We start from the raw sequence: 14,035 nt of genomic DNA on the forward strand, positions 1-14,035 counted from the left end.
AAAGCAGTAACAAGAACAAGGCAGTGAATACTAAAACAGTGCAAACTCACTCCTTGGGAAATGGGATAGGCTGAAGCAAGCTGGCCAGGGCTGGTCTCCAGTCATCATAGTCTGACCTGCAAAATGAACATTTTGTTAACGTTAACGTCACCAGGTTTTAAGTATGGTTTGCCAACAGTTAGTTCAAGGAGTTAAAAGCTTTTTACTGTGGGCACCAATAACCTTTCTGGTTTACTGAAGCACTCTCAAAATGTACAGTGACATTTCCCTTTCCATTTCCAGCACATTCTCCATTGAGGCACAATAAATCTGGTATTTACAGTGACCTCCAGAGAGGCCTTCTTTATATCAACTTAAAGACATTTGCTGTTTATGAAACCTGTTGATATTTAATCACTAAGTAATACTTTCATCTAAGTTGGTAGAGCAATTACCAGGCCACTGCTATTTAAAGCTCTCCTCTACATTTAACTGGAAATTTTCTTTGCTATAAGATATAAGTCCAAGAAAGCCCCAAATCCATTTCTGACACAAAGCTCAGGCCCTGCCTCTCAGTGCCATTGGTAACAATGAGTACACACACAAGTGAATCTCACAAGGGCAGAAACACCTGGGGATATCTGTAGAAACAACCCAGAAGAGCCTGCCACCTCCTCTTAGTGCTGCTACCTTTGGGATTTCAGTGTTAAAAACCAGAGTATTGGCTGCAGCTTACTGGAAACTTGGCACAAAAGTGTGGTGTGTCTTTGGGAAGGAACGAGGTGTAATGTTCTCAAATGGACAGTATCTACTGATAGCATTACAGACAGACAACATATGCACAGGAACTGTTCCAAAAGAATGCAGTTTTGCAAAGGGAAACTTCTGGCTCAGAGAAACTGAAGATGGATGCATTTCCAAAAGTCTCATCCATCTTTTGAACCACATAAACCAGAAATGTCCATAAACTAATAACACACATGATGTTGGACAATCCACAAAGATGTGTTCACAAAAAAAAAAAAAGAAAATTTAAATGCATGAGCAAGGTACTCTTAAGAAGCAACATGCAGAGAAGCTTTACCTGAACGGAGAATTATGATGTAAAAACCAACCAGGGAAGCAGTTATCACTTGCCCAAGAGCAGCGTGAGCTCAGGTTAAATGTGTGCTATGTCATGCAAGCAACCAACCCATGAGGACCACTGAAAGTGGTTTAGTGCATTAAAAACCAGAAGAGCACATGTGAAGTTACAGTAATCCAAAAAAGAAACCTCGTGCCCATGCTAGTTGTGCTGGAAGCCACTGAACCTAATTTTCTCCTCCCTGAAAAATTCTGTTCTCAGGTCTAAAGTAGGGCCAGCTCTGAGACAAGGGGTGTCTCACAAACCTGAAGTGAGTGTGAGTCAGTGGCAGCAAGAGCCCTTTGTGATCCCCTATTCATCAGGTTCTTTCCAGAGACAAAAAGTCCCTCACCTGCTTAGCCACTGAACAAATAAGGAAGATGATCAACTCTGTTTAATGTCTCAGAACAGCAAGACATGAAGCAGGACTTCATTACAGGGGTTGTTTTTCCATTTAGTCAGTGTAAAGTGAATATCATGACACACCTGAGGATGGGGCTTGTCACATAAACTGAAATAATGCAAGGAAACGTCTGACACAGCATCTCTAAGATGAGTTTTCTGGGTTCTTTCAACAAAGCTTTGATTAATTAAAGCTATGAATCTACAAGATTGTTCTTTGTTTCTGACCTACAGACACATTGAATGGGTCGGTGACACAGAATTCTGGCCTGTGTTCAGGTTCAGCTCAAAGTCTCTTGTTAAAACACCAGGTCTCTGTAGGAGAGAGCTGATGTCACCTTTCTATAGCTGCAGCCCTGAGAAGTGCCACAGGTCTCACCACGTTTGTCAGGTGTGAGAACACAGTTCAGACATTTTGTGTTATTTAAATATGCACACCCTTTAGAAACTCCTAGCTGATTTTATTCTAAAAACAACACATTTTTATTGGTAGATACAAACTGTGCTAAAAGTAGATTTTTTTTGAGCAGGGGAGACTCAGAAGTCAAAAAGCTGAGTTAGAAAATCCAGAGGTGTTAAAGGTGCTTCAAATCACATGAGATACAGCACCTACAAATCTTTTCTAACAGAAAGTTAACAGCTGAGAGCCACTTTGAGGCTTAGCTCCTGTGACATCTCAGGCTAAGTGTTACACCACTGAAGCTGCTTCTTGAGCAATCTGGAGAGCTGTGATTACTAATAATATGAACCAATCAATTTTTCATGGCTGAGCTTCAAAGGAGTAAGAGTAAGAAAAAAATTGTTTTGGAATGAAACTGCAGACAGAATGGGACAGTGTCACTGGCTTTTCTCAAAGCTGGGGAGCAGGGCAGGTCTGTGACAGGGCAGTGAAATGAAATCAGTCTGCTTCCCCAGGAGGAGGAGGAAGAAAGAAAGGAAGGAAGGAAATCATCTCCTATTGAAATATATAAAATTTGGTCGCATGAGTGGGACCTGAACATAAAATCTGCACAGCCTGTAATCCCTTCAATGTGAGCTAGGAAACATGAAACAAACACAGCACAAGAATAAAACTAAACTACTTATTAAAAGCCTACAGTGTTTCTCCTCCTCCCACCTATTCCCTTTTCAAAAACATTTTCCTTCTGTCTGTGCTCATCTCATCTGCACTCTTCTTTCATTTCAGACAGTTGCTTTTTCTTTTTTTTTCCTTTTTCTTTTTCAATCCATTCAAAGCTCCAACACAAGACAAGTGTTTGAAGCAGGGAAAGAAAGGGAGATGGATTCGTTCTGGCTGCAGTGAACAACCACTGCAATGAGCCAGACAAAGAGGCTGGGCCAGGAGAAGGGAGATCCTGGGACAGCCTGGGACAAACTCCCTTCCCAGCTCTCCCAAGGGCGCAGGGCTCAACACTCATCACACAGCTCAAATCCCAGGATTGGCCTGATAAAAGGGGGAGAATGGCTCCCTGGCTCTGATTTTTACAGATTTGCAGCTCCAGGTGAGCAGCCAGGCTGCAGCCCAACCTGGGGGCGCCCAGGTGACAGAGCAGAGCCATCACCTGCCACTGCACACAGCCTCCCTCACCCTGACCCTGTCCCAGGGCACTGCCCAGGGCACACAACAACCATATTAATGAAATAATCCCCCACTGCAGTGGCTTTGCCTCTGGGCCATCATCGCTCCTGGCCTGCCAACATAATACATTTTCCTTGCCCGGGATCACCTTTCACCAAAATGAAAACCTGCCCGCGCGTCATGTGCGGCACAAACAATCCAAAACACACGAGCAGCCCGGGGCAACCTCGATAAACATGACACAGGATAATCCACTTGGGATATTCAGAGCATGCCACTGACCTATTGGGGAATGCAGAGCAGCCAGGGGAAGCTCCAGTGGGTGCTCGTGTTTGGAAAGCTGTGGCTCTCATCTCTGAGACACTGCAAGCCCCAAGTCCTTGGGGTTTGGGGGTAGTGAAGAGACAAGAGCAACTACTTGGAAGCAGCTTGTTCTCCACACTGAGCAGATTGACAAGGTAACCTCTGTTATCAGATAATATGACCATACCCTAGACATGATCCCTTCTTTCCCTGGCTCTAGGTTCAGTTCCCTGAATTGTACAACATCAGGTTTAGCTCAGGGTGTCAGGGCAGGCTGAGAAAAAGCCTCATCAGACCCCTTGTCAATACAAGGCACAAACCTGCCATCTGCAAAACACTGAGGTGCCTTTTCATGCTCAGCCTTCTTTTGAGATGGGCTTGTTTGGCTTTTTCAAAAGAAGAAAACTCAGCACCATTGAAAGACCCTAGAAAGGTTCTGCCCTGACTGCTGAGAACAGAAATGGGCTGCACTGCTCACAGCTGGCATGGAAGCATCAGGAAACAGCAACACAAGGTTGCCCAAAACAGGTTGTGACACTGGCCCCAGAGAGGGGTACAAGTGTCTGGACATCTGGATGGACCCTTGCCACTGGAGGCAGCCATGGAAACAAAAAACAACACAGACAAAGGGTAACAGTTTATGATACAACACCAACAGAGCTCCCCAAGAGGGGTCTGTTCCTACAACCAATTGACCTAGATTTCACTGCAGACAGTTTAAATGTGTCCCCATCCCCTGTACCCAGTGGGATTCTTCAGGTGAAAGAAAACTTTAAAGTTCTCCAGCCCAAGGAGTGGACACACAGCCCCTTCTTCTGCAACTTTCTTTAACCATGGTTGTCCTGTTCAAGCACATGTCTGGCTGTACAAGACATTTCCAAATGCATGGGAACATTTACATGCAAATAGGAGCTGGGCAATGCTGAGCCATCATCAAAGCCTCTAATTTAATATGATGAACAGAAATTTTTCAGTTAATTTAGTGCATTTTCTACACACCAGTTCAAGACTTCTAGCACTGAGGAGGCACTGGCTGGTGTCAGTAACACTATCAGAGTCTAGAATGAGTTACAGGATATTGGCACAGAAGTCTGATCCACTTTTGAGTGCAGGACCAAAACACTATGTTACCCTAGAGACTGTGTCTCCTTTAAAATCTGCCCAGACTTTGGGTCATCTGCCAGAATCTTCAAAATCACGATTTTCTATTTTCCTTTAGTGCGCAACAGTTGTGTTTTGTTACTCAACTACATCAGAAAAAAGGTCAAAGATGTTCTAGGTGCTGTAAGAGCCCCACAGACGAACTTTCTAAACTGCCCTTTCAGCTTTCTGTGCAAAAAGTGAAGCATTACAGTGATTGTTAAATCACATCTTCATCAATATTAGAAGTGAGGGTTTCCACCAAAATGCAAGCACTGTGCAAGAGTCAGGTGAACAATAAAATGTCCTCTGTTGAAGCTACTGTTGAGAATTCTTATTTGCTAGACTTCCAATAATTAAAATTTGCTTAAACAAATTACTCCCTGCTGCCCTAAGTTAATTATGTAGAAAAGATATCATCGCTGGTGACTCTCCTGTTTTGATGATGATACTGAGTCAGACACCTAAAAGAACAATCAAACTCAATGCTAAGCAACTTATTTATGTTTGGCTTACCATTGTTACTAATAAGAACATTATTTTACTGAAAGCCCGCTGAGAGTTCAGCTCCTGGATAGCAGTTGTTTTATAATTAATGTTTTCTTCCTACTGGCATGTTCTGCAACTCTCTTTCTTCATATTCTCAGATTTTCAAAGTACAGTAATAGTATTTCATGCAACAGAAACCCTTTGTTCAGGAAGAGTCAGAGCATGAAAGTAATCAGCATCACAACAGCATTATCTTCTATTTTTGGTAATAACTACAAGTCCTTTTAAAATGCTTTTCCATCACTGGTTTCAGCATTTAAAAAAAAACAACATTGAAAATCTTTACTTGTATTTTACAAATAAGGAAAATGAGGCACCTAAAAGTGACTTATCTGAGACCTCCCAGTGAGCCAGTGGCAGAATGAGGAGCAAGCAGATTCTGCATTGCTGCTTCCAGGCACCCAAAAAAATCAGGGGATGAACAGGAATGGAAGGGAACTCCAACGAGGGGAGCTACAGCCAGAGCTCTGCCTTAGGAGCTGCCCTGTATTCTCACAGGCTGTGATTTCCCAAGCAGGGTGTGGGCTCTGGCAGGGCACTCTGAGGAGAGTTGGACCAGTTTTGTGTTATCACTGGTCCCTCACTGTGCACATCCTCTGGGTTTCACCTCTCAGAATCCCTGCTGTACAGGCAGAAGAAGGGCCCAAAGCTGCCCCACACCTACAACACCTCTAACAGTAACACAATCCCATTTTCACTGCTGCTGTTGAACAACTTGATTTTTAAAAAGACAGGAAATGCACTCAAAAAATAGATTATTTTAAGGTATGGAGTGAAACGAGTTCATTGCTTAGCAAATTCAATGGGAATTGGGAGCTGGCACATCCAATGTTTAAAAGTGGAGAGACTGTGAGGAAGAACATGCCCATTTGTGAATTTGTTTATAAGTGTGTGTCAGCTGCATGATGAAACCAAAACCGTCAATGCTTAGTGAGTCAGCATCCAAACCAGCATCAGGACTGGGAGAGTGCTCAGTGTTTATGGAAAACAGGGAGAGTCAAGGGGACAGGAATAAATACACGACGTGTTTGATGGAGCACCTGGGTGAGTGCACACTCAAAAGCCCCCAGATGAAGCAAACTCAGATGCTGTGCTTTTTTTAATGCAATCATTTTTAAAGGCAGAAGAACCTAGGCCACGGGGGGAAAAAAAATATAAATAATTAGCCTTCAAAGCAACTTCCTGCTCAAGAATCTAATGGGAACAGTATCTGGTATTCACTTGTCCTGTCCTCAGTTTTGAATGAGTGTTTAAGTAACTGAAAGTCAGCTGTGTAGTGAGTGGAAGAGTGATGCTGCAAATTTCTACCATGTATTTTGGAAAAAAATGAAAATGTGTGACAAAAACCTTCACGAAATCCTCCACCACAGCAGTTTGACTTCATGTTATTCCTTGGGAGTGTACACCCAGATGTGCAATTGTCTGCAGTGTAGGCACATGCTCATGGTTTACAGCAGAGCCCAGATTTCAACCATGTCTTGGATTCTAGAAAGTTCAACTATTACTTCATTAGGCCTTACACTGTTTAAAAATAATTAATGTAGAAGTTTAACAGTTTGCCACAAAACATACTGCAACTCAGTATCAGAGCTAGCTGTCAAAGTCAACAAAGTTGTTTTACTGCACTTCTATTACAAGCTCCCATTCTGCAGTCCACCTTTTCTGTTATTCCTTTTCATTCATTCATCCAGAGAAAACCAAGCTTTTCCTGAAGAACATTTTCCTTTGTATTCCTGTTTAAGATATTCAGGAGATTTGCTTGCCAGGAACCACCCTGCCACCATTTTGTGGTGGAAAGACTATTTGAAGACCTAGGAACTAATACAGGTCCACTGTACCAAATCAACTGGAGAGAAACTCTACTCTAACAAAAGCAAATCTGAATAAGTCATAAAACTTCTACAAGCACAAGAAAGGACAATTTTTAAGTGAAAAACAATGACAATATCCAACTCCTGCTAAAGTCAGGGCAATGGTGCTGCCTATCACTGCACAAGCACTGAACCTACCACAGACCTGCCTTTTCTAGCTCTGTCTCAGGCAATCCCAAGAGCCCTGGAGGAGACAAATGGGTTTTCTTTATTTATTTTTGGTGGGCAAGAACAAAAACAGAAACCACTGGCACCAACATCCCGTCTTCTGTAAAATGCCTGAGGCTCAATGTACAAATAAGCTTTCCATTTCCATCTTCCTACTGCTATTTTTAGAACATCTTGGCAGTGCCAGATGCCTCTTTCAAAGGCTGGACTCTCCAGAGCTGGAGTTAAGATTTACAACCACGTGCTGGCTTGCCACAGATGTTGAAGACAACAGGCCTGTGGGAAAAGCCCCCCCTCAGCATTGTTAGGATGACACTGTTGTAAAAGCTGCTCAGAACAGTCACTCACAGCATCTTGAGGATCTCCACATAGCAGCCCAGGATCCTGTCAGCCTGGGGGCTCAGCTCGATGCTGATGGTGCTGCAGGTGGGGCTGACCATCAGGCAGTCGATGAGGTTGGGCTCGCTGTCGTTGCCAACGCCGGCCGTCATCTTCTGGTTGGCCGTGTTGTTGCGCTCCACCTCCACGTGGATCTCGTTGGAGGTGACAATGACTGGTTTGAGGCGGGATTCAGTCAGGGTGGCCTCCTGAGAGACCAGGTCAGGGCTCGTGTGGAGAAGGCGCAGGGGGAGGTTGGGCTTTCGGTCGCACTGCTGCTGGCAGCCGTTCCGAATTTCCTTCAGGCTTGGCGAGTTGTCCCGACTGGATTTCACAAAGAAACAAATCATTTCAGTAGGCAGACAAACCAGCAGGGAGCAGGAGAGAGAGTGCAACACTGAGAAGCCACAATTTTTTGCAATTTCCCACTACATTTCACCCCAGCCCAGCGGATGGCTTTCCTCTGTGCAATCGGATTACTGAAATCAATTAAAAACATTAAAAGGCTCCAATAAGACTGTTCTGCAGCTCCTATTTGACAAAGACTTGAGCTTTCCATTACTCTAATTGACATACCAGTTTAGTCTAAAGGTGAACTTTCCTGTCCAAGTTGTGCAAAGCTGTAACAGAATCCATGCCCAAGTATGTCTCTGGCTATAGTACATGCCCAGACATTTGTCTGCAGCCCTCGTGTCTGGAATTTGTGTTGGACACTGAGCAGCCCCTGTCCGTGCTCTACCATGAGGAAAGTCAGATAGGCATAAACAAACAGGAAACCTAGCAGAGGGGAACCCTCAGTGTCTACTGGAAACTGGCTCGTGTGTCAAGAACTGCGGCGTGTGAGGAATCAGATTTTCCACAATAACCGAGACAGTTGTGAAACCAGCTCGAGTTCAAAGCTGCAGATACACAGGGATTTACACACAACCCCTAATTCAAGGTCTCACCCCTTGGTGAGTACCAGGGAAGGAAGGTTCAGCTTCTCTCAGGTTTTCCAGCACACCCATCTCACACTGATCCCGTTTGTGAAGAACACGTGGCCAGCTGGGGATTCACACTGACCTGTTGATGAATTCCTCGTAACAGGAATAAATGGCAGCTAAGCAGACAGCTACAAGATTTGGCAGGACCCTGGGATGCGGGCATTGTCCTGTTGGACCATGCATGCTGGAAAAGAAAAAACAAGAATGATCTCATTGCAAGGAAGGTTTCTGTGGGCAAAAGCAGTCAGACAGAATGAGGTGACAGACCTGGACAGGCATCCTTGGGGGATCTTCAGAAGGGCTATAACAGAGAGATACTTTAACCCTCTAGATCCAATGGCCCTACTTATGAACAAGGGTTGATGATTCAATTTAATTTATGTGGTATCTTTAAAGTCCTCCCAAAATCTCACACTTGAGTAAGCATAAGCTTGAAAGTTAATTTGAATCATTCTACAGAGGCTTTGAATCTAAATGTATATGAAGAATACATGCAGTGTGGAAGTAGGCAGAAAATCCCAGACCTATCTGAGAACTAGTATTTTGAAAAAGTGACTTCAGCAACACTGCTGGATGGACTTGATTAATTTGCTTTGATTTGCTGTTTGCCAGTACCAAAAAGCACCAGCTACTGTTAACAGCGAGGGTTGGGAGAAGTAACACACCAAAGCATGGACACAGGATTGGAAATACACCATAAATTAAATGTAACTAACCTGTGAATAAACTTCTTCACCACCTCCATTCCAGCATTCAGCTCATTCAAAGACAGAATGTACTCCTGAGTAAAGAGCCGCAACCGAGGGCACTTCCCAAAATCCTGCCCAAGAAGGAGAGACTCAGTGAAGATGGTGAATGTACATCAAAACTGTGGGTTTCCAAAAGAAACCAGCTCAAACAACTGAATTCACACTGCTATTATGCTGACAAGCTTCAGGAGAAAAGCATCTCCGCACACTGAAATAATGTTCTTCCCACTAATAATGACAGCGTTTCCAATCTTTTCTTCTCTTTATACCCACTTTGAAAACAAAGTTCTATATAATGAAACAAACAATTAAAAATTAAAAAACCTCACCTATACTTACATTTCTTCTGCACTTTTCACATAGTATTTTGATTTTGAAATACCTTTTTTGTTTGGCGCTTTTGCTTCCACTCCTAAGTGCAGATTTTTAGAAATAAAACCCAAAAAATATTATATTTCCATGTCTGGCATGAGTATCTATTCTGGTTTTAGAAAAAATCATTTTGACATGCTATCAATATGCAATCAAGTACAAAACCAGAGATCAGTTTTTCCTCCACAGATTTTACTCCAGCTATGCTGTGAATTTGACAGGTGAGCTCAAGAGTCACTTTCTTTAAATCCTGCAGTCAGAGAGGCACCTGCTAGCTGAAATCCTGCATCTCCTCACATCACCTGCTATTTTTAGATGTGAAAGGAGTAAATTCTGCTGTCTGGAGAGTGTTATTCCACTGCACATTTCCTCACATTTACACAGGTGTAACCTTATTACACAGGTGTTGCAGAACTACAGAGCTGAATTTCCAAGTGGGGAACAAGGTCCACTGAGGACAAACAAGCACTCCCAGCTATTCCTCCACCAGCTGCCTGTGGATGCTATGCTGGAAAAAAATACATGGCAGCTGAAATGTTAAAGAAATGCCATAAATGGTAATGAACTAGTGGTGGTCTGTAAAAGGGATGATAAACTCCCAGCACAGAAACCTTCTGCTAACTCATTTTGGTTTCAGGCACTTCTGTAGCACACCCTGCATTAACACCTGGTAAGTTTTTGACCAAAAACTTGAAAACAAGCTCAGACTGAACAATGTCTCCTTCAAGCCCTAAATGTCACTGCTGGTACTGAAAGGCTGCCTGGTAACCTCACCCAGCAAAGGGACTGTGGGCAATTCCACATCATTACAATTAGCATCATTAAACTTTTAACAGCTCCTTCTGGCAACCTGAACCAAGGGCAGGAGATCATGTGTGCTTCATAGAACATTTGATTAATTTCATGAACATGCCTTGCAAGACAGCTTTTGCAATTGCAATTTGCTTATGAAAGTTTTCAGCCTGTCCATGTGTCCTGACTGAAGCTGGAATCAAAGTCCAAGAGATCATAAAGAGGATGTCATTGCTGATCTCTAAAATAAAATTTAATATAATGCCCTATCACATACCAAGCACAGAACAACACACACCACCAATACTGTTTGCTAAAAAAAAAAAAAAAAAAAAAGAAAGAAGGGTTTATATTCAAACATTTTGGCTGAGCCTACAAACAGATGAAACCCAAAGGTTTGGGAGGCTGCTGAGCACTCCTCAAATAACTCAGCACACAACTGTCTCCACTCCTCCAGTATTATCACCAAAACAAAAACCTATCCTGGTTCTTTCGAGATCTTAAAATCAAAGATAAATGAGACACTCTTTTCCCATTTTATAGGTAGAAAACTGTGGAGCAAAACTTGTTGGGAATTTTCAAAGGCCACAGAAGAAACTGGAGGCAAAGGTGGGAAGAGCCAGCTCAGTCTCTGCCCCAGGGACTGCACGGGGCCTCCTCAGGGGATGGAGTTTAGTGTCCCCCTGAAGAGTAACTTCATTTATGTGCACACACACACACATTCTCTAAAGCACTATTCAGTACAGAAGTCCCCAGAGAGTGGTAAAGTGCCCAAATCCACTCCAATTAATACCTGACACCATAAATTCTCCAACTACACACTGCGGTGCAGACATGTTGATTTTCAATCTGCAAATGTTAAGTATGGTAAATATACCCAATTCTCTGAAGGTAACCAAATACAAGCATTACACTATGCATTTAGATTTTATTTGAGACCCCTCAAGAGCTCTGGATGCTTTAAAAAAATCAGTCTGGAATCCAAGAATAACATTTACAGAATATTTCACTGAACACTACAGAATATTCAAAAATGTTTACATGTCTGCATAGTGCTGGCACAGAGCCAGGAATATGACCTTTTTGCCATCTTGGGCTCTCTACCTAGTTCTGTAAACTCCGGGAGATAAATAATATGATTGGAAAAATAAGAAATATGAACTGTTTTCTACTGGTTCATGCTAATCACAGCATGATAACAGATGGTCTCTAAAGTTATATGTTAGTGAAAAGAAGTTGATTATGAAGTTACAAAGGTTCATCCTTGAGATCACAGCCAAACCAACTGCCTTAAATATTTTATTTTACTTATTTGTTATTCTTTGCCACTGCATTGTGAAGAAAGATTTCTTCATGTAACTTAAAAATATTGGCAGGAAACTTAATACGCCACAAAAGCTGGAGAGCTGATAAATAACCCAGATACTAATACCTCTATTAGGAAAGGAATATGGATCATGTAAGAATATTTTCAGAGTTTGGGGGAGGGGAATCTGGTCTACAGGGTGGAAAGCAAAGCAGGGCATTTATTTCAAATACTGACAAGGAATTGATCAGCAATGAGAAGAGAGAAAGTCTGGGTAAGAACAGTCATAAAATGATAGAGCACCTAAATCCTGTAATGAGAAGGAAGAACAGCAGTAGAAAAGGAGTAGAAAAGTATAAGGATATTCAGGAAACCAAAGTAAGAACTTGCTGGACACGGCCTAAAGAAAAATGGAAACCAAGAGGGCTGGTGGTGTCTTACAGAAAAAGTGTTGAGGGCTCAGCTCAAAATGAACAAAGTCCTCATTCTGCTTTTGTTCTTTATTTGATTTTAAACTGTTTTAACTGCAAAGATGGCATGCAGGGAATAAATAAGGAGCCAAGGGCCAGGTGGGAAAGAGCTGGAGCTGCATATGCTGCCAAAAGAAACATCCCTCAAAGCATGGCTTTGCTCAGATGCTTTTGAGGATCCCACTGAAAGCTTATTAGCTCTGCACTGATGAAGTGACACACAATTACACACAGCACTCACACTTTGGGGGGCACATTTAGATACAACAGGCATGACAGGCAGAGGATCACAGAAGGTGTGGCAGGAAAACCTGCCCAGACTGCTGGAGCCCCCCTGAGCACTCACCATGTTGTGTTTGAGGATCCTCTGCACCACCGGGGTGAACACCTCGATCACCACCATGGACCGCGGGCGCTCTCGGCAGTGCTGCAAGGAGCAACAGGTGAGGGGTTCCTGTGAGCTGCAGGAGCCCTGGAGATGGGCACGCCCTGGCTCCACACCCCAGGCACGGATTACCCCAACATTAGCAAAATTCAGGGGCTAAATTAATCTTTCCTGAGATTAAGGCACCCATAACGCTGCTCGTTCCTATGGATTTGCTGGCACCCAGTAGAAGATTCCCATGGGAGCTCACAAACTGCAAATTCCCTTCCTTGCCCCCCATTATTCCCAAAAGTCACTGCAATGCACCATTTTGGGGTCTTATTGCCAACAGTTTTAAAAGGAAAGAGGCTGGGGGTAGGAAGATATGACCACACAGGCACTGTAATGCCACAAAACTCCTTTCTCTGGGATCCAGCCTGAAAACCTGTGGTGGATCTTGGGAGGTACCAACAACCCACTCTCCCATCACAGGATGAAATATATAACCATCATGTATCAGTCAGAGTAATTTAGGTTGGGAGAGACTTCTGAAAGTCATCTGGTCCAACCCCCTGCTCAAGACAGGGCTGATTTTGAAGCTAAATTCTCCTTCTCAGTACCCTGTCCACTTCTGTTCTGGGAAGTTCATAACCTGTTTCCCTTCCTTCAACTATTGCACACATTTACAGACACTTGGGTGCCCATCTCTGAGAAACATCAAAGAATCGAAAAATCCCAAATCAGGAATAAAAATGCATCAGGTCTGAGGCTACTGATGACCTAAGAGTGCTTATAAAAATGCAAGACTCAGTTTCTGTAGGAAGAAGCAGCTGATGAATAACTCTGGATGGGAATTACAAGCAGCACCCAGAACGTTTGACAAATCCATACCCAGTCATCAGCAAGCAAATTTAAGCAGACTCAAAACTGAGACTCAAACAGGCCTTGAGGAACAGCAGTATTTTTAAATCCACAAGGTCTGCAATCCAAAGTACCCTGAAGTTTATGAATAAAGAATACAAAATGCAGAGCAAGCGTGGATTTACCAGAGAAGAGGATGAGTCCTTATGACCTTCCCACTGCCATTACCCATAAAGGGCTGAGTTACACACACCTGAACACAGTGGCTGCAGTGATTTCTGCATTAGGTCAACACAGCATGCAGTAGGATACACCTCTTGTACCCAGACTGAGGTGTGGGAGTCTCAAAATTTTAACTCTCACACAGTATCAGGACAAAACACTCTGATATACTAAGCATATGATGGTATTTATCGTAATGGTGCTGTTCACCATTTCAGTATCTTTGCCTGCTGACCAAAAACTCAACTCAATCTGGGCAGGAGGTAAGAAGTTACAGAAAAAAAACAACTCCCCACTCAAAGAACAGCAGTCATATACAACAACTATGAGATTTGAGAAAGCAAAGCTGTTCTGATACCTTGCAGAAGAATTCACAGAGGTCAGGAGGAGGATGGTTGTTTTCCAGCAAAGGTGCAATTGCCTT

General features: G+C 43.1%; 1 protein-coding gene across 1 annotated transcript in view; it reads right to left on the reverse strand.

Annotated features, from left to right (window-relative positions):
* CMIP (c-Maf inducing protein) overlaps positions 1–14,035 on the reverse strand; it is a 130,326-nt gene that overhangs the window by 17,074 nt on the left and 99,217 nt on the right. The window contains exons 6-11 of the mRNA XM_074550810.1: positions 13,970–14,032; positions 12,511–12,591; positions 9,192–9,295; positions 8,555–8,659; positions 7,463–7,816; positions 51–116 (exon numbers count right to left, since the gene is read on the reverse strand). Of these exons, the coding sequence (XP_074406911.1) occupies positions 51–116; positions 7,463–7,816; positions 8,555–8,659; positions 9,192–9,295; positions 12,511–12,591; positions 13,970–14,032 (773 nt within the window). The remainder of the gene's footprint in view (positions 1–50; positions 117–7,462; positions 7,817–8,554; positions 8,660–9,191; positions 9,296–12,510; positions 12,592–13,969; positions 14,033–14,035) is intronic.

This window comes from Zonotrichia albicollis, chromosome 13 (assembly GCF_047830755.1).
Source record: "Zonotrichia albicollis isolate bZonAlb1 chromosome 13, bZonAlb1.hap1, whole genome shotgun sequence".
NCBI classification, from domain to species: domain Eukaryota; kingdom Metazoa; phylum Chordata; class Aves; order Passeriformes; family Passerellidae; genus Zonotrichia; species Zonotrichia albicollis.